This window comes from Topomyia yanbarensis, chromosome 2 (genome assembly GCF_030247195.1).
Source record: "Topomyia yanbarensis strain Yona2022 chromosome 2, ASM3024719v1, whole genome shotgun sequence".
NCBI classification, from domain to species: Eukaryota; Metazoa; Arthropoda; class Insecta; order Diptera; family Culicidae; genus Topomyia; species Topomyia yanbarensis.
Window position 1 is genome coordinate 172847079 of NC_080671.1, and position 20521 is coordinate 172867599.

At 37.5% G+C, this 20521-nt stretch overlaps 1 protein-coding gene across 1 annotated transcript; it reads left to right on the top strand.

The window, feature by feature from the left end:
• Positions 1-3072: 3072 nt before the first annotated feature.
• LOC131682141 (uncharacterized) lies at positions 3073-9717 on the top strand. The gene is made up of 4 exons (XM_058963389.1): positions 3073-3229; positions 5098-6249; positions 7039-7093; positions 8423-9717. The coding sequence occupies exons 1-4, from the start codon at positions 3083-3085 to the stop codon at positions 8833-8835; spliced, it is 1767 nt and encodes a 588-aa protein (XP_058819372.1). The 5' UTR covers positions 3073-3082; the 3' UTR covers positions 8836-9717.
• The last annotated feature ends 10804 nt before the right edge of the window (positions 9718-20521 follow it).

The following is a 20521-nucleotide window of genomic DNA, read 5'->3' on the forward strand; positions in this document are numbered from 1 at the left end:
GTTCCCATTCTCGAAACCTTGAAATCTATTTTCGAAGTCGAATCAAATTACGATGCAATTTTCTCTGAAAAAGGAAGAGTAACAGGATTTATGTCCGATTTCACCGATGGTTTATGTTACAAGAACAGTCGATTCTATAATCAAGCAAATGTTATTTCAATATTCTTGTATCAAGATTCCTTCGGGACCGTCAACCCATTAGGTGATGCTAAAAACCGTCACAAAATAGTTGGAGTTTATTACACAATAGCAAATACTCATCCTTCACAGCGTGCTAACACCGAAAACACATTCCTTGCGCTACTCTGTCTTGAAAAGGACCTACTAGAATTCACAACAGAGAACATTTTCAAGGTATTGATCCAGGATCTAATGGAACTAGAGACCCTCGGAATAACAGTTACCGTTCGGGGATCGTCACGTATTGTTCGGGGGACACTGTTTGCAATTCTAGGAGATAATCTTGGCACACACCAAATGGCAGGATTGTCGGCGAATTTCTCCACACAGGAATATTTTTCGAGATACTGTTATACCACTTTGAAAGAATTTCGAAGTGCTCCTTTGCAAAGATGTGAACTTCGAAATCAATTGCGGTATGAGAAGGATATCTATGAAATGGAAATGACTGGAAAAGCTGTAAAAGGTATTAAAAAACGGACTATTTTCAACGAACTGCAAGAATTCCAACTGTTTGATTATGGATTACCACCGTGTGTAGCACATGATTTGTTTCTTGGTTGTTTCAACTATGATATTATGCTAGTATTTCGTGCGTTTATAAGGAAACGATTCATTGGCGAAAAGTTTCTCGCGAGTAGAATAAATTATTTATTCAAAAAATTACAGCTGCATTCTCAAATAACCCTGAACATTAAAAAGGACTGTATTACAAGTAAAGCCGTAGATGTGTGGCGTTTAATACAACTGTTACCAATGCTGTTGATGAAAACTGGCGGAGTATACGATACCAGAGAGTTTAAGATGTTGATGCTCCTTAAACAAATAACTGATCTCATAACTGCTCCAATAATTTCAGAAAGACACATTGGAATTTTGCGATTGGCTATTAATCATTACATTGGAATTAGAGCAGAGCTTTTCTCCTCACCTCTTCGGCCTAAACATCACTATCTATGGCATTATCCCCATTTGATCCTGCAGTTGGGACCACTAATGCCTTTCTGTACACTGACAGGAGAACGAAAGCATTCCTATTTCAAAACAACCTTGCGTCACGCCAGTAATTACAAAAACATTCTCAAATTATGCAGTGAACGCCATCAGTACTGGCAAGCATTACTAGGCAATAATGAGAACCGATTCCATAACAAAATAGTATTCGATCAGGTTGTTAAAACTTATGACGACCTCAACGAAGATGAAAAGCAACTCATGAAAATTTTTGCTATGTGTGATGCATCGTATACATACGCAGAATCCATGATTTATTACGGATATTCGTTTAAGAGAGATGTATGTATATTTCTGGAGTACGACAATTCAGAAACATATTATTTTGTGCTGCGCATAAAAGGAATTATATATAATACCGATTCAAAAAGCATAACTGTTTACGGAAAAAGAATCACAGTTGAATCAATTACCGACGTAGGTTTAAATATAGTCGACCAAGTGGACATAGAGGATCAAGACGTCAATGCAACATATGAGTGCGTAGAGCTCTCTAGTTTAGCCGATATCACGCCACTTAAAATTTACACTTGTGATAGACGAACCTTCATTTTCCATCAGCATGCTATACCGCTTAAATAGGGTAAGTCTTTCAAAGGAAGTATATATTCACTTTTTGTAGTCTGCATGGGTGTATGTTAGAAAGGATCTTTACCTTTCATATTTTACTAACATGATTAATCCACTGAAAACTATAACCACAGACAAACAGATATAACACCATGAGGAAATTACTCCAAGAACTATCGTTCGGAGCAGAACAACCTTTTACACGGTTCCAAACGTTTCTTTGCAAGTCAGTTATCCTTAATGCGCAGGAACAAGTCTGTCTCCGGTATACTTGCGCTTATGCTAATAGTGCTAGAATAACAGACGTTTAGGCTTGATTCAAAATGTGTATAAACACTCGCAACTGAAATTACGAATAAATCAGACGTCTGCAACGGTGGACAAACATTTGTAGGTGGCGCAATGATCAATGCAATGCAGTTGGAGTGCGGTTATCAAACGCATGTTTTCAGTTTACCTTTGACAATTTATATTAACCCTAACTGACTAATTTTCAACATGAACTCTGGCTAGGCCAAATTTCGCGTTAATAGGTTAGCAAATGTGTAGAATTGTTTGATATAACGAAGTGAGGTATTATTCTACACGAGCTTTAATGAAACTCATTACAATTCTTTTCCCTAGAGTTTTTACTGGTCTGCTTCTTCTGGTTTTCCTGTCCTCCATACTACTATCATTGAGAACTGACATAAAAGTAAAGTGTTCAACTTGCGTAATAAATTAAACTGTCGCTTTGAAATGACAACAGCAAGTAGCAACTTGCCACTGGTCGGCGCTTCGATCGGCCAGTCGTCGCTATACAGGACTTGTATGCAAACTTGGATACAATGGTGACTCACGCATGCAAACCAGTATGCGATGGTGATTTTCAACGCATTTTCATTTAAATGTTAACACAGGTTTTTCGGGAAAGTTTGTTCTAGCTTATATGTCTATTCTCTGTGCTACTATCTATTACCTGATCTTTTGAATTGGAAGAATACCTAATATGATTTTATAATATGACACTAAACCAAAATGTTCTTTTTATTTTGCATCCCATCAGGGCTACTTTCGCATCTTAAACAATACATCTTATCAACTCAACAAAACAATCCTATCGAATAATGAATACATCGAAGTTAATTAGGATTTGCAATTCATCACGAAAGAAGACCTTCGTCAAAATCATTCCAACAGTGGCTAATTTGTTTCAGAAAGGTAGTATGGGGAAATATTCAAATTCAATCAATTAAAGCAATTCTATTACTTAACAGCACAACATTTTTTTAATGAGGAGTATGCGAGAATAGTTTTGGAAGAGGACGGATCCAGCATTATGGAGAATAACGTTGTGGATGCATGTGCGGATGGAGGATTAGTACTGATGTTACTAAAAAAAGATGAGAGTTGGACTCCATTTGAATCATCGATCGACGCTGCTTCGAAAGCATCGACGTTTGTGTATGATGACATTCAATATCTGGTAAGCACAATCATTATTGCATAACGAATGAATAGGAAATCGCATTCAGTTTCAAATTGACAACACGCATACCTAGTAAAGTTCAGCCGGAAATGAACTGGAATTCTGGCTGGTTGCAGTTCGTACACGGGATCTAGTGACAACCGATTCTAACTAGAGTCGGTTGTGTCACTAGAGCCCGTGTGCGAACTGGAACCAGCCAGGTTCATTTCCTGCTGAGCTTAACTGGGTAGTGGTGCCATATACATACTTAATTAGCACTCTGTGATTACGAGCAATATTAAAGAATTCGTTACAACGCTTTACCTTTTTTTTATTAAATTCACTGAGTTTGTTTTGAAAGTGTTTGTGATGTTTTGGGGTAATAAAGACCTAGAGAAAGTGCACGCGGACAATGTTCCATAGCCAAAATCTCGAAGTTTGCGATTTTTCTTAATAGGGAAACTGTGCGCCTCAGATAATAGAACACTCAGTAGGAGAGACCGAGGCTAGTTGGTGGTGTTTCTAGTTGTGATTTTTTACTGCTTTGATTTAGGTAGCCAAATAGAACACGTTGCATAAAGGGTAGACTGTTGACAACATCTCTGAATTTTATAAACTTGTTGCGTTGTCTTTATTTTTGTAGACAATAATATGTGAAGCGAAGAAAAGCAAATTTTCAAAATTTGCAGGCGATTGGGCGAAGTAAATGTCCCTTGCATTACCGAGATACACAAGAAAAAAATCTCTTGCTTTGATGACTATTTTTGCACTGTGAATAATGCCGTTAACTTGCCCCGCATGCGTCACCTCCAACTTACCTCAACCGTATATTATATAAAAAATATTTGAAAAACAGCTTTCGTTTGTGATTAGGTGTGATATCCATACCGACATAGAAGGCTCTTTCTGCGCACTACCGAAAAATACAATTATTTGTGAAATAGAAAAATCACCTTAAATAACACAAAATCACAGACCTGTCAGACATGGCACTGAGAAGAGTTCGCTAAATAAAACACGATCATCATTTCGAATTTAAATTTACTTTGCACACTATCACCGCCTCGTGCGGATTCCTTGAACTATATCATGTTTGATAAATTTGTCCATTTGATATGACGGTACAATGGTGTGCGCAAGTAGTTGTGATTCATGGGCAAATGAGCCTAACAACAAACATCAATTAAACAGAGGAGCACTCCGGAGCAGAGAGATTATCGTTCCTGGTTTTTTGCTCCTGTTTGCTCCGAACAGGAATGGTGTACTAGAACAAACCTATATTATTGCGCGCTTCCCACTAACCTGGACTCCGCACTTTCAAAGTGCGAGGGATCAAACTGCTACTGAAAACTGCGAGCTATCAAAACACATGTATTTCAAATGATAGAGATGGTACTTTCATAGACAGATCATTCGAACTAACCAGTCTCTGAGAAGAATTTTATAGAAGAATAGTAAGTGCGCAGTGCTGTTAGAATCTAGTTTTTAGAGCCTCAAGCAATACCATCTTCTCATATTTCAAATAAGCGCATCTTGGGCACAGACTAGAAGACATAACACTCCAAAACTATTCTCCGACCGCTTTAACGGTCATTTAAAATATAAATTTAGTTTTTCTGTACGTCGCTTTCGGTAGATTTTCTAAAAATCTGCTCTGGCTCAGTTTATAGAAACAATGAATACTTCAAAATATAATACAATATTGATGCACATTTTTCCGACTGTTTAGTGCAAATATAGTATACCTATCATTATTCAAAAATTTTGAAAAGGGGTCCAATATTGAAAGGTATGTCGTAATCACGACAAAAGAATTGAGTTGTCAAAAAGTTCCTTATTTTGGTAAAACTAATGAAACTACAATGTTTTTTTTTTTTTAATTTCAGTATGATATCGAATCCAGCTCGCCGACCACATCTACATTAAATTCAATTCTCCAATCACCCAACCGAGTATCTAAATCGGTACATAATTCGCAGTCTGATGCAGCAGATGAATGTATCCCACCTAAAAAAATGATTCAATCACTGCTACCCGATGACGTTCCAGGAATGAATTTGGCCAATCAGTGTGAAGATCAAGAACCTTCATGTACGATGAAACGATCATTCGAGCAAAAAGATGTTACAATAGAGTATGAGTTAGAATTAGACTATTCGAACGAACCTGTAGGATCGCACACTACATCTTGCAGCGGTTCCAATCTTGTTGCTTTGAAACGCAAAACAAAAATAGATGCTTCTACGGCAGTACTGCTATCCAAGTTCGAAATCGATTGGTCAAGTATACCACGTGATATTGTGACTCAATTAGATCGGACTGTGGATCATGATAAAGAAAGTTTTTTGAATGAAACTGACTACAATCGATTGGTTGACCACATCGTTGGTCAGTTGCGAAATATTACGCCGTCAATCCCTATTTCCACTTTTCGCCGGGTAGCTGAAACTGTTTCTTCGATGTACTCATTCTTCATTGATATGGACGACGATGGCATGATAATTGGGAACGGATCTAGTAGCTTAACAGAAAAACTGAAGAATAGAAATTCATATTTGAACCGAGCGCATAAATCTGGTCAATATGACAAAAAGCAGAAATTTGGCGACGATCCAATGAGGCAGTGCAGAGTTGGTATAAAAGCGGAGTATTCCCTTTCTGGCGAACCTCTCCTACTTGATAATCTCTTAATGAAGCAGTTGTATGAAAACCAAGACTGGGATAAAAAACTGCTCGAAACCACAAAATGTTACCTACGATACAAAATTGATCACTGCCCATTGAGTCAATTGATGGAAAACTTTCCAATTGTAATGAAACACAGTTTTATTGAATATCATTTTTCTGAAGCTACGGGAGTGCGACCAGATCAATTTATTGAAAATTTTATTAAAAAGCGTGAAAAAATAATCAAGGTATCTCAAACATACCGCGACAAAAACGTGCACATTGCAGATACAGCTGAGGATATGGATGTAATGGTGGGAATATCCAGGATGTTGAAAGAAGATATCAGCGAAATAGTTTGTCAGTTGGAGGTACATAAATTAATATTCTGATTATTCTTTAATTATTTCAAACTAATGCAACTCTACTGATCAAAACCCATAAGTCACAGTAATAAAAGCTAGTTAAAGGTTGCAGATATTTCCTGTGTCGTGCTAAAGTATTTTTTAACTCACTTTAAATCGCATTTTTCTCCCATGTCATGGCAATATATGTACATGGTACAATTATGCAAATAACGCCTGTTTGCGTAGCTAGCAAAATATCTACGTTAAAAATAGATTAGTTTAGAAATAGTTTTACGCAAGGCTTCTTCGCCTCTTTCTTCAAGGTAAAAAATTCGGCTGCGTACATGCGAAGATTACATATTAAGAAGACTGATGCCCCTTTCCTTCCCAGTACAGCACCTCTATTGTACGAAGGTAGGAAGCTCGACGTAAAAGTATGTATGTGTTGGTGAATCACTATGAAAAGTACTACCTTTACACGCAAGAGGTGTTGCTGATGTCTCCAGATTCTGGACAGAGTTACCAGTCTTCTTTATATGTAGTTTTTGGTACAAGGTAACCAATTTTCCATCTGCGCTGCGTTCGTTCCAAATACGTGTTTTTGTTTTGTTCTATGAGGGCGCATACCGTCACAACTTGTTTACGATATATTGAATCATTCTATGCTAGTTGTAACGTTGAGTTTACATCCAGAACAGAAAACAAACGCTTGTTGAAAGCAGGCTGTTTCAATATTCAACTGCAACGAGAATATATTATCGTGAAAACAAGTAAAACCAATAAAGCTCACAACGAAACTTTCTCTCATTGCAGGAAGAAACTTCAAGCGATCTGATAAACAAACTTCATCCAACGATTGTTATAGTAGGTTAGTGGATTTATGATATACGTACAAAACTGAGATTATAGTTTTAGTTTTATTGAAAGACCCACAATGACTTTTAACTTCTTTACTATTTTTTTGTTTTTGGTTAGTTTTTGATATCTCTTACTCGAACTGATTAACAACTCGATTACTTGCACAACTTCTTTAGCTGGATCGATATAGTGGTTCATTCAGCGATCTATTACTGTATAAGTTTACTACAACCGACATGAGACTCTATTTTAAGATTTGGCACGAGATTATTAGAGAGTTGATGCACAATTCAGCGACTCGTGCTATGACAAATGCATCTTGCCCAGATTTTTACTACATGACATTTCTTGAGCGTTTTTTTCAAAACGTCATATCTGCAATGAGTTACTCTCTTTGTTTACTTTCTCTTTCAATTTTTACGGCGTCACTATAACACTTTTCACTTATTTTACAGTACAGATCGAAAGACGGTGGTTTTAACTAGCATATTATGCAAAGAGTTGAGGGGTAAATGTTAAAGTGACCAAATTATTAACAGAAGAGAAAGTAAACAAAGAGAGTCACTCATTGTAGATATGACGTTTTGAATAAAAGGTCTAGATTTATATTCTATTACAATTGACACATGAAATCGGAAAGTGTAACTCACTATAAAGAGGGAACAACTGAATGGCCTACGTCCAAAAGGGAGTAACCCACAATTTTCATTAAATTTTTCTAGCTTCGGTGTTGTTTTTTAAGAGCTGTAGCTGCTCGCTTGCGGCCTCGATTCGACGGTTTGCGCAGTGGAGCTTTGGGAAATGGCTGAAAGTCTTCAATTGAAATTAATTACTTGACACTACATTAATAGTAGTGACCTATAATGTCCCCAAATGGCTGACAGATCGTGCCCCCAAGCGTACGTTAAACCAGAATTAATTTTTACATAAGAAAAAACTGCCCTGACTTCTTAAAGTCTCGGAAAATCGAACGAGAAATCTCGAGTTTCCATAAGATACAAAGTGGGTTACACCCTTTTCGATCCCAGCTGGTACTGGGGTTACCTCTATGGTCAACTTTTATTGCTAAATGCAAAAATGCTAAAAATAATTTTTAAATTTCTCAAATGACAGTACAGGTAGATTACTTAAAACTATTAAAAATGCAAAAAAGTCACTTTCCAAATAAATGTGGCTTATCCCTTTTGGATGCCGGGCATTCAACTGTTTCAACGTAATTTATTTAAAATTGTATGCTTATAATTTATACAAAAATCCTTTCATCAGTCTTGTCGGTTTGTCAGTGCTATAAGACCACATTACAATTCTAAATTTAATACCATATTTGTTTTTATTCCAGGTTCGACGAGACAATCATACTACATTCATGCACAGAACAGTAGGGTTAGCGAAAACTTCGAAAGTTTTATTTTAGCCATTCAGCATCTAGTTATGGTCTATTTTGTGTATTATTTTTCATATCCATCTAACTTATCTAAAACCTTGGAATTTTTGCAACTATATTTTTATAAACTTAACCCGTTCAAAGGATCTCGATCAAAGGCCACATTAGTCGGGCAGCAACAACGATTAGTACGTGCGCTGATGCTGAAAATAGCTAAATTTAAACAGACAATTGAAATGATGCATACAGCTGACAAACTCTGTCGAAAAAATCCGTACACCATGCGGACTGTTTGCATGACCGTGGTAAACGATCGCGATTCGTTGCAGCAGGGTGTACGGATTTTTTCGTCAGAGTTGATCAGCTAGCATACCTATATGTTAGAACTGCTCATTCATTATATTGATATTATATGGTATTACTCGAATAATAGTGTTTTGCCCTCTATGTCCAGGATGCCCTCCTATTCTTGGATACGAAAATGATTTATACAGTAATATTTCGATTATATCACGCCTAGTTATATATACAGGTGGATGTATATATGTATAAAACAATATAGAGCTACATGTATATACAGTCATTTAAATATATACATACTGATTTACATTTTCATACTTTGATTCGTACATATACATATGTATATACACAGATACATGCATACATATATGGATATATAAGCGTGATATAATCGAAACATTACTGTACTTCAAACGGTAGGGTAGGGAAAATTAGAAAGACGACCAGATTTTCAGCTAATGCAAACTTCAATAAACGTGTTCAATGTAATATACAAAACGGCACTGTAACATGCAAGAATTAATCCTTCAATTTCTTACAAATTACGTGTATTTTTCCATACAAGTCTTGTCAAGTCAGGGAAGCTTGATCAAGTATACAATTATGTTTCGAAAATATAGACACGTTTTTGCTAATAATTGAGAAGTACTTCACAGCAAGTCTCCTTAGTTTCCTATAACTTATTTAATCGATTATAATATAACCAAGTGTTGTAATTATTACGAATTAAACAGCTGGGTAATATGCAAAGTGCGAAACATATTTACAAAATGCTGCATTGATGTCGATGCATGTACTCCAAGTGTAGTTTCGGAAGGATCGAATGTTAGCTGAAGATTATCATATAAGTTAATTATATCAACGAATACGACCCCAGTACATTGTACCGCCGCGCTATAGCCTACTTTGCGGTTGGGAGTGCATCTGGATTCAACAACTTAGCGGATTGACCACCTTTTCGTCGATTTCAGTTTCAGGATTTGTGTTTACAGAGTAAAGACAAAATGCAAAGTTGGAGCTAGAACCAACTATGCAGAATGCGAGAAATCACACCACAGCAAATCATAGCTTCTATGTTAGGGTAGAAAAGAGCGAAACTGAACGGATTATCAGCCGATTTTTTGCAGCGAGGCTTTATATTGAAATACGAAATTGTACATACAAACATCAATTATACAGCAATTCAAGGCGCTGCAAATATAACCAGATATAACGAATAATTGCGAAAATGATAAATTTGCGATAATCAAAGACATGATACTGCAGTAATATTATATAGGATATTGACCTAATCCTGATTAAAAATTGTAGGAATGACTAGACAAAAATAAATTGGTAACTTGACTAGACAAAAATAAATTGGTAACGGAAAATGTTAGCGAAATTATGGAGGTTTGGAGAAACAGCATGCTACCTTTATTCTTGGAAAGTACAAAGTGATTCAAAGTTCATTTTGAGTAATTACTAAGATTGATGTTTGATTAAATGTTCAATATGCTTATATTATTTTCAGTTACATGAACCATGTATAGCCAAAAGGTCCAATGCAATAGTCATAGTCATAGCAAAAACTAAACTTGATTTAACTTTATTTCGTATCGTGATCGAACAAAAAAATTATAAAGAATTCCAGCAATCAACTTATTTAGTCTTTAGTATTGGTTCGTGAATCGAGTGAATACGAAAATATAATCCTTGGTAATGGTTATTTATGGTGGTGCAAAATAAACATCGAGCAAAATATTGCTATCAGAAATACTCGATCGCGGTATTCTTGTTTACATAAAATTTCTTGATATTTCTGCTGAAAATTTTCCAGCTTCATGCATTATATATATATATATATATATATATATATATATATATATATATATATATATATATACATATATATATATATATATATATATATATATATATATATATATATATATATATATATATATATATATATATATATATATATATATATATATATATATATATATATATATATATATATATATATATATATATATATATATATATATATATATGTGTGTGTGTGTGTGTGTGTGTGGTGTGTGTGTGAATGAAGCTGCCAAACTTTCATCCGAAATAGCGAGATTTAAGCAATGTAACAGAAAACTGAATCAAGCGTTTCTGAGCATAAAATTTTGCTCGATATTTATTCTGTACCTCATCGTACCTTGTTTTCTTTTACGTCATTTGCCATTACATCGTTCGCCATTCCATCGTTCGCCATTACATCGTTCCCCGTTACATCGTTCGCCGTTACATCGTTCGTCATGACATCGTTCGCTCTTACGTCGTTCTCCAAAACATCATTCGCCATTGTATCGTTCGTCTTTACATCGTTCGCCATTACATTGTTCGACATTACATTGTTCGCCATTCAATCGTTCGCTATTACATCGAGATCGCCACACCGTTTTACAACACGTCTTTCACATTACATCGTTTCGCGTACGTCGTTCTAGTGTAGCGCTCAATCGAGTAATATCACAATACTCAATCTAAAGAGCGCTGTGCAGCGATTATGATGTAATATCACAATTTTTTTTTTGCTGTGTACTATATCCCGATCATCATTCCGAGTGCTCAAGGAGACGTCAGTATGAGAAGTATACTTTTTGTCGAACATTTTGGGCGCTTGAAGAATAATGTCACCTGTAAATATAAATCCAGATGAATGGGATAAATATTATATTGTTCATGCTTTTAGTATTAAACAATAAAACTTACATTTTATTTGTTCCAGTTATTCCTCCAAGAAATCCAAAACGGTTAACAATTGAACGAACAGATTCACCATTTCAAAACTGATTTTTAATATCTGAAAATCTTATATCATTGATCTGATACTACAGATAACCTTCGTTCATATACAATGTATCATATTGACAATTGATAATTATTTGTGTGTCATCATGAGTGTTTATCATATGTTATCATATGTGTTTTGCACAAAATTTTCAATGGATACACATAGTATGAATGTGATTGTCATTAGAATTGAGCTATGTGATGTTTCTAATAATTTTTACGAAATTTCTCGGTTCAGTGTACTTTTCACGTTGATACTACATGGTTTTCACTTCAATTGTGTTTAACATACACCGAGGAAAAAAATACCGAAATTCATAAGAACTACTTATGATCTTGCCCCACAAGTTTCCCATAGGGAACCCACTGAGACGTCCAAAAAACAGTGCTGTGCAATCTCACAATGGTCTTTGAATTGTGACGGTAAATATGAAGTGACCGTATCACCCCAAAAATGACCGTTATTTCATTTCCATTATCCTCGGATCGTGTTTCAGTTAATTATCTCTCACAGAAGCCGTGCGAGAGAGAACGCATTGAAATGATAGACAGATTGAGTACCATTTATTTTGTATTGGTATAGTAAACGAAATATTATCAGTGTATTGTATTCAGGCAGCATGCGGTGCTTTATTGTTTTTTCTCCATCTTTCAGTTTCTTTTGTGTCTAGCTATTTATGTGAAACCGCCTGTTTGTTAATTCTAGCTCGTTGTTTGTAATAAGATGACCGTCATAACCGTATTTATATTGGTAATAAAATGACGGTCAGTTTCTCTTCCTCTCAATAATAATTCCAATGAGTGAGAGATTCAGAAGAGAACCGTTTGACTGTTGTCAATTCATTGGAATGAGAACCGTAACTCAATAAGCATCGTTTACTGTTTTAACCGATAACCGTTTCATTCTCTTTTGTCTAGCAGGTTTGCCATCAGTACCGTGATGGAGCTCAGCACTGCCAAAAAATTGTTTCAAAATCGTTCAACACGGGTCCAACGATGGACGTTCGTTGAACGGTTATTTGGACGTTGTCCAAATTGGTCCAACGAACGTCCTTCATTGGACGATTTTGAAACCAACCGTTCTTAGAGGGAAATCATAAGTTTTACTTACGACTGAAACAAGAATTCCATACTAAATTTGCAAAAGGGCGAATAAGATTTGTAAACAAACTTTTATTTTGATGGTTTGTCTTAATTTACTATAATTTCAAAGCAGAAAACAATTGAAATTACTTCTACGAAGGGTAAAAATTTACATAAGCGCATATTTTACATGAAATTCCACTTTGCAGCAGACTAGTGAGCGAATCAAGTTTGTTTACAAAAAACAATTTCGCCCTTTTGACGAATTAATATTGAATTGGTCACTAATCCCCTTTCGAATCTCATAGATGCTACTTATGGAATTTTTAAGAAACTCTTAAGAGATTCATACGATTAACCTATGTAAATCATTGAGCTGTAATATGAATTTTATGTAAAAATTCCTGAGATTCATAGCTGTATTATATACACTGAAAAAAATCCAAACGTTAATTCTATTTGCTTCAAACCGCTTAAAATTCATATGAAGAAGAAATGATATTGTTATCACGCGCACACATACCTTCTATGTGTCAACTGTATAAACTATGTATGCATACATAAATATAAACCATTTAAATTTTATTTTTCTAAAAATATTTAAAATTTAATGCTGGTTAATTAGATTATATTATTAGCTTACATAATTACATAAGAGTACATTTTGCTGGATCCAGTTTGAGAAAGCCCGATACTCCTAAAAGAGCTCGTAATCGGTTTGGTGGTATGATGCCTCCCGTGTAACATTATTTCGTGTTTCTACTGTCTAAGAGATACCATTTTATGAAACAATAAGAAATAAAATACAGAGATAAAATACTTACATTTTTCCACCAGCTTGAAACAGAGCACCAAAATAAATCCTCTTACAGCAATGTAGTTTTTAGCGTTCTATTTCACTAAATCTATCACGTAAAATTATGAAATTTTCACAAGACGGTTATGGAAACCATAAAACACGCGAATAAATTTCATTATCCATACTTACGAAATCCAACCATATTACTTATGAAATACATAAGCATTTAATGGAATCGAAACTGCACTGGTTCATAAGTCCTGATTTATGAAACGCTTGAGTCCTTTTGCTGCAGTGTAGCATCAAGTAAAGGCTACGTGTTTTCATACACCTTCTAGTTAATTTTCACGTCAAAACTACGTATTGAGAAGATAATTGTCGCATGTTTTTGAGAAGGGTCAATAAGCATACTGTCAAAATTCACTTTAAGATAAAATTGTGGACAAACCATTAGTCGCCAATTATAAATCACAGCAACAGACGAAAGAAAAAATGTTAACACCTATTCTAAGCGAGCTACGGTTTGTCCGGCATTTTCTCTCAAAGTCAATTTTGACAGCATGCTTATTGGCCCTTCTCAAAAAACACGCGAGAATTATACATGTAAAGTCTGATAGATAGCACATTTTGTTGAATTAGTTTTTATAGACGGCTTCACGTAACAATTACTTGCCCAAGAGTTATTTACTAATGTATTACCTATCCAGCTGTTTACGTACCATAATGGCGGTGTAAATTGTTTAGTTCGTAATCCGTTTAATTGCCCTTTACTGACAATAATCGTTTGCGTCTGAGCTTGTCCGGCCAAATCCGTTCTTCAAATAGTCGATGATGATGTCACTCATAGAAGCGTGGCGCGCTAGGTATACAATTCTATCGTACTGGACTTGGGAAGCGCTATCTTCTGTGTGTAAATGCGCGATATTTTGACTAGGTTGTATTTGGTTGTACATTTAAAATGTTAATGCCATGATATAAAAAATCGTTGGGTTTATCTATTTGAATCTATTCTTAGAAGTATTTCGGGGCGATATGCGCAAAAAAATTTGAAATTTATCATAAGATGACTAAATTATATGCGTTTAAAATTGGACCACTTTTCGTAACATACCATTTTTGTAGAATTTGCAAATTGCACCCCCATATCGAAAACAAAAACGTAGTATTACGTCAAAACTGGAAAAACTGGTTGCTCGAAAAAAAACCTACTTATGTTTAAGTCAACGATTCAATGAACTTAATTTAAGGAAACGCGTAGGTTCCATAACTTTTACTGAAAATTTGAGTCGTTTTTTTATATTGTTGTCCAAATTAAAAAAATATTAAAACATTCGAATTGGATTGTAATTGTAGTCAGTCGAATTTTACTATTTAGAAGGTTTCAATCTACACATCCACAAAATCCTAAATTTAAGACCATTTTCTAAACTTGAGGATGTGCTTAAACCTTTCTGTAGATATCACTATAGCAACTAGCTGAGAATTCAACAAATGTTCATCAAAATATTTGACACAATGCCACCTTTATGTTTAAGTTTTTATTTGAAATCGAATCAAAATGTACATTGTCGAACCGTTTTACTCACAAGTGGTATAAATTGAGTTCAGGTTACGGTGGATTAAAAACTTATTCTGGGGCACTTGGCCTCATCCCATGGTTTGCTTGAAAATTTATGAATCAAGTTACAATTTGTGAGAAAAAAAAACTAAATGAATGAATATTAGAAAAAAAATGGATAAAACTGGCTCAAATTTAAAAAAAAACTGGAGGATTTCTGTTTGACTGGACGTTGTAAACAAAAACTGGAAGAATCCAATTTAAACTGGAAGATTGGCATCGCTGCTACCACTCAGTTATTCAATTACCAAAAAACTTAATTCATTGAGAATAGCAACCAACTAACGAATAGCAAGAACACTTTCATTTAATATGTCGCTGTTGGAAACTAAGTTTCATTAAGGAATAAATATTTTCGGCGATAACAGTCGATGTGTTTATGTAAATCTACTGCAGAACAATTAAATGTAAAAAAAATGTTGCGCAAACATTCGAATGAAAAAAAATTATTCACATTGTCACCAATCACGAAATTGTATGTCTCATTACAACAAAACATGTAAAACGACCTTCAATCATGAATGTCCATTAGAGATGGGCAAACCGATTCAGTTTGGATGGTGAATCATGTCCGATTCACTTATTAAACAGAATCGACTCTTTTAATCGATTTAGTGATTCGTTTCAGTACTATGAAAAATGTTTGAGATGAAATGGAAAACAATTTGTTAGGCGTTAAGAGGGGTTAGGGTTTTAGCGTAAAAAAACACTACGATAGAAATTTGAGTGAAGAAAATTGATCAAAACTTTTGTACATTATAATGTATCATTTCAAAAACATTATGTGCATTCGTTATCGAGCACTCAGTCGAGATAGAAGTCTTTTGTCATCGGTCCGTACACTCTATAGCGACAAATAGTGTTAATCCGCGTTCAAGGTTATTTACACACTCTGCGCCTAGATGAGGTTTCAGTATTTTTTCCCTTCTTTTGTGTTTCTGTTTCTGAGTACCGTTAGCCGGTCAGTGAAGTGAAACAGTGTTCTTCTAGTAAGCCGTCTGGATACCGTTACATACACAAGCTAAGTATTAGTTTTCGTTTCCCCTTCTTGGTTGTCTTAATAACGTGCACTGGGCAATAGGCCCGTGCAAAAATGACTTCCCCTGACGGCGGTTCATCTCAAGGTGAGATGGACGTCGAAATAAAATCGGCTCCCCGGTTCAAGGTATATCCGAGCTCGGCCACCGGGCCATTTGTGATCTTCTTTCGGACCAAAGAAAAAAAGTGTTTGAATCTGTTGCAGATTTCTCGAGTTCTGACGGATCGGTATTCGGCCGTGACAGAAATATCGAAAATTCGGCCTGATAAGCTTCGGGTGGTGGTTAACAGTTCAACTCAGGCAAACGATATTGCTGGATACGAGCCCTTTACGAGGGAGTACAGGGTGTATATTCCAGCTAGCAGGGTTGAAGTCAGTGGGGTCGTTTCCGATTCGCGTCTGAATTGCGAGGACCTGCTAAAATATGGCACTGGCTGTTTCAAAGACCCCATGCTTAAGCCAGTGAAGATACTGGAATGCAAACGTTTGCATTCAGCATCAGTCGCAGCTGACGGGAAGAAAACATACGTCAACTCAGACTCTTATCGGGTGACCTTCGCCGGCTCTGCCCTGCCTAATTACCTCCTTTTTGACAAGGTTCGTCTACCTGTTCGCCTCTTTGTGCCGCGGGTCATGAACTGTACTAATTGCAAACAATTGGGACACACAGCCTCCCATTGTAGCAATAAAGCCCGCTGTGGGAAATGCGGTGGGAATCATGCGGATGATTCCTGTGGTAGAGATGTCGAAAAGTGCCTCTACTGTGGGGGAAACCCACATGATCTCCCTTCATGTCCCGCGTACAAACAGCGCGAGGAAAATCTTAAGCGTTCCCTTCAGGGACGCTCTAAGCGATCTTTTGCAGAAATGCTTAAGATAGCTACGCCACCTGTCTCTACGAACATCTTTACCAACTTGTCTACTGACGAAGGCGACTGTGATGAACCCCAGGAGGGAACATCTTCTGCTGTGCCTAGAAGTAGTAGAAAAAGGAAGAACATTTCCTCTTCCAAGCTTCGTCGTAAAGGCCAGAAGGTGTCTCTTCATGGTCCCCCTAAAATAACTACTCAAAGAAGTACTGGTGCAAAACCGAAGCAAGTCGCTCCCGGTCTCAGTAACCTGAGCTCAGAAAAGGAGTTCCCAGCACTTCCAGGAACATCAAAAACCCCAAGTGTTCCCATATCTCAGCCAGAGAAAGAAAACAGTGCTGGCTTAATAAATTTCTCTGACATTGTGGACCGTATTCTTACAGCGTTAAACATTTCTGACCCCCTTAAAAGTATCTTGATAAGCTTTCTCCCCGCAGTAAAAACATTCTTGATGCAGTTCACTGCGAAATGGCCCCTCCTTTCAGCGATTGTATCCTTCGATGGCTAATTCATCGAACGAGGTCAAGGATTTAATCACTGTTCTACAGTGGAATTGCAGAAGCATTATCCCGAAAATCGATTCGTTTAAAATCTTACTAAATAATTTGAAATGCGATGCATTTGCCCTATGCGAGACATGGCTCACTTCAGAAATAACCCTACACTTCCACGATTTTAATATTATTCGCTTGGATCGAGAAGACTCTTACGGAGGAGTACTTTTGGGGATCAAAAAGTGCTATTCTTTCAATCGGATCGACCTCCCCTCGACACCAGGCATTGAAGTTGTCGCTTGCCAAACCAGAATTAAAGGCAAAGAACTTTGCATTGCTTCCACCTACATCCCCCCTAGAGCCTCAGTTAGCCACCGACGGCTTTGCAATATTGCGGAACTCCTCCCCGCACCGAGGCTAGTTTTAGGTGACTTTAACTCCCACGGCACGGCATGGGGTTGCCTTCATGACGATAATCGATCTACCCTACTCCATGAGCTTTGCGACAACTTCAATATGACTATTTTGAATACGGGTGAAATGACACGGATTCCTGTCCCTCCAGCGCGACCGAGCGCCTTAGATCTGTCCCTCTGCTCGACATCGCTGCGGTTAGATTGCATGTGGAAGGTAGTTTCTGATCCCCACGGCAGCGACCATCTGCCAATCGTAATTAATATTGCTAACGGTTCAGGGCCACCGAATACAATCAATGTTTCGTATGACCTCACACGAAATATTGATTGGAAGAGCTACGCGTCCGCGATATCCGAAAAAGTAGAATCGACACAAGAGCTTCCTCCGGAGGAAGAGTACGGGTTCCTGGCTGGCTTGATTCTCGATACCGCGATTCAAGCTCAGACTAAACGCGTACCAGACGCGAATTCACGCGGGCGTCCTCCCAATCCATGGTGGGACAAAGAGTGCTCAGACGTGTACGCGGAGAAGGCCGCTGCGTATAAGACCTTCCGGGACGACGGGCTGCCAGCTAGCTACCGACAGTACGCGATGGCGGAAATGCGCATGAAGAGTTTGATAAAAGCCAAAAAACGTAGCTACTGGCGCCGGTTCGTCGACGGACTAACGAGAGAAACATCGATGAGCACTCTTTGGAGTACGGCCCGGCGCTTACGAAACCGAAACAGTACCAATGAGAGCGTGGAATATTCAAACCGTTGGATATTCGATTTTGCCAAGAAGGTTTGTCCGGATTCCGCCCCGGCACAGAAGATCTACCGCGCCGCGTCCCCTCACAATAACGCGAACGAAACACCGTTTTCGATGGTGGAGTTCTCACTTGCTCTCTTATCATGTAACAATAAAGCCCCAGGGCTAGACAGAATCAAATTTAACTTGTTAAAGAATCTGCCAGACTCTGCCAAGAGACGCTTGTTGAATTTATTTAATAAGTTTCTTGAGGATAATATTGTCCCTCATGACTGGAGGCAAGTGAAGGTCATTGCCATTCAAAAACCAGGAAAACCAGCCTCCGACCACAACTCGTATCGACCGATTGCGATGCTGTCCTGTATCCGAAAGTTGTTCGAGAAAATGATCTTGTTTCGCCTCGATAATTGGGTTGAAGCAAATGGCTTACTGTCAGATACACAATTTGGTTTCCGCAAAGGCAAAGGGACGAACGATTGTCTTGCGTTGCTCTCAACAGAAATTCAAATGGCTTATGCTAGCAAAGAGCAGATGGCATCAGTTTTCCTAGATATAAAGGGGGCTTTTGACTCAGTTTCTATTAAAATTCTTTCTGAGAAGCTGCACCAGCATGGTCTTTCACCGACTCTAAACAACTTTTTGCTAAACTTGCTGTCTGAAAAACATATGCATTTTTCGCATGGTGATTTATCGACATCACGAATTAGCTACATGGGTCTTCCCCAGGGCTCATGTCTAAGCCCCCTTCTCTATAACTTTTACGTGAATGACATTGACGAATGTCTTGTCAATTCCTGCACGCTAAGGCAGCTTGCAGATGACGGTGTGGTCTCTATTACAGGTCCCAAAGCCGTCGATCTGCAAGGACCATTGCAAGATACCTTGGACAATTTGTCTGCTTGGGCCCTCCAGCTAGGTATCGAGTTCTCCACGGAGAAAACTGAGCTAGTCGTATTTTCAAGGAAGCGTGAATCAGCGCAACTACAGCTTCAATTAATGGGTCAAACTATTGCTCAGGTTTCAACTTTCAAATATATCGGGGTCTGGTTCGACTCTAAAGGAACCTGGGGATGTCACATTAGGTATCTGAAACAGAAGTGCCAGCAAAGGATCAACTTTCTCCGTACAATAACCGGAACATGGTGGGGTGCCCACCCAGGAGACCTGATCAGGCTGTACCAAACAACAATATTGTCGGTGATGGAGTACGGGAGTTTCTGTTTCCGCTCCGCTGCGAACATACATTTCATCAAACTAGAGCGAATCCAATATTGTTGTTTGCGTATTGCTTTGGGTTGTATGCACTCGACACATACGATGAGTTTAGAAGTGCTGGCGGGCGTCCTTCCGCTGAAAAATTGATTTTGGGAACTCTCCTATCGATTGCTCATCCGATGCGATATCTTGAACCCGTTAGTAATTGCAAATTTCGAAAGGCTTATCGAGCTCAATTCTCAAACCCGATTTATGTCCTTGTACTTCGATTACATGGCACAAAATATCAATCCTTCTTCATACTATCCCAACCGTGTCAATCTCTTTCATGCTTCTGATTCAACTGTTTTCTTTGACACATCCATGAAAGACGAGATTCGTGGAATCCCGGATCACATACGCCCGCAAGTGATCCCAAGCATCTTTCATAGTAAATTTCGAGAAGTCGACTGCAACAAGATGTTTTACACCGACGGGTCAAGCCTCGACGGCTCCACTGGCTTCGGTATATTCAATCAAAACCTCACCGCCTCATTCAAACTCAATGATCCTGCTTCAGTTTACGTCGCAGAACTTGCTGCTATTCAGTATACCCTTGGGATCATTGATACTTTGCCCACCGATCATTACTTTATTGTCTCGGA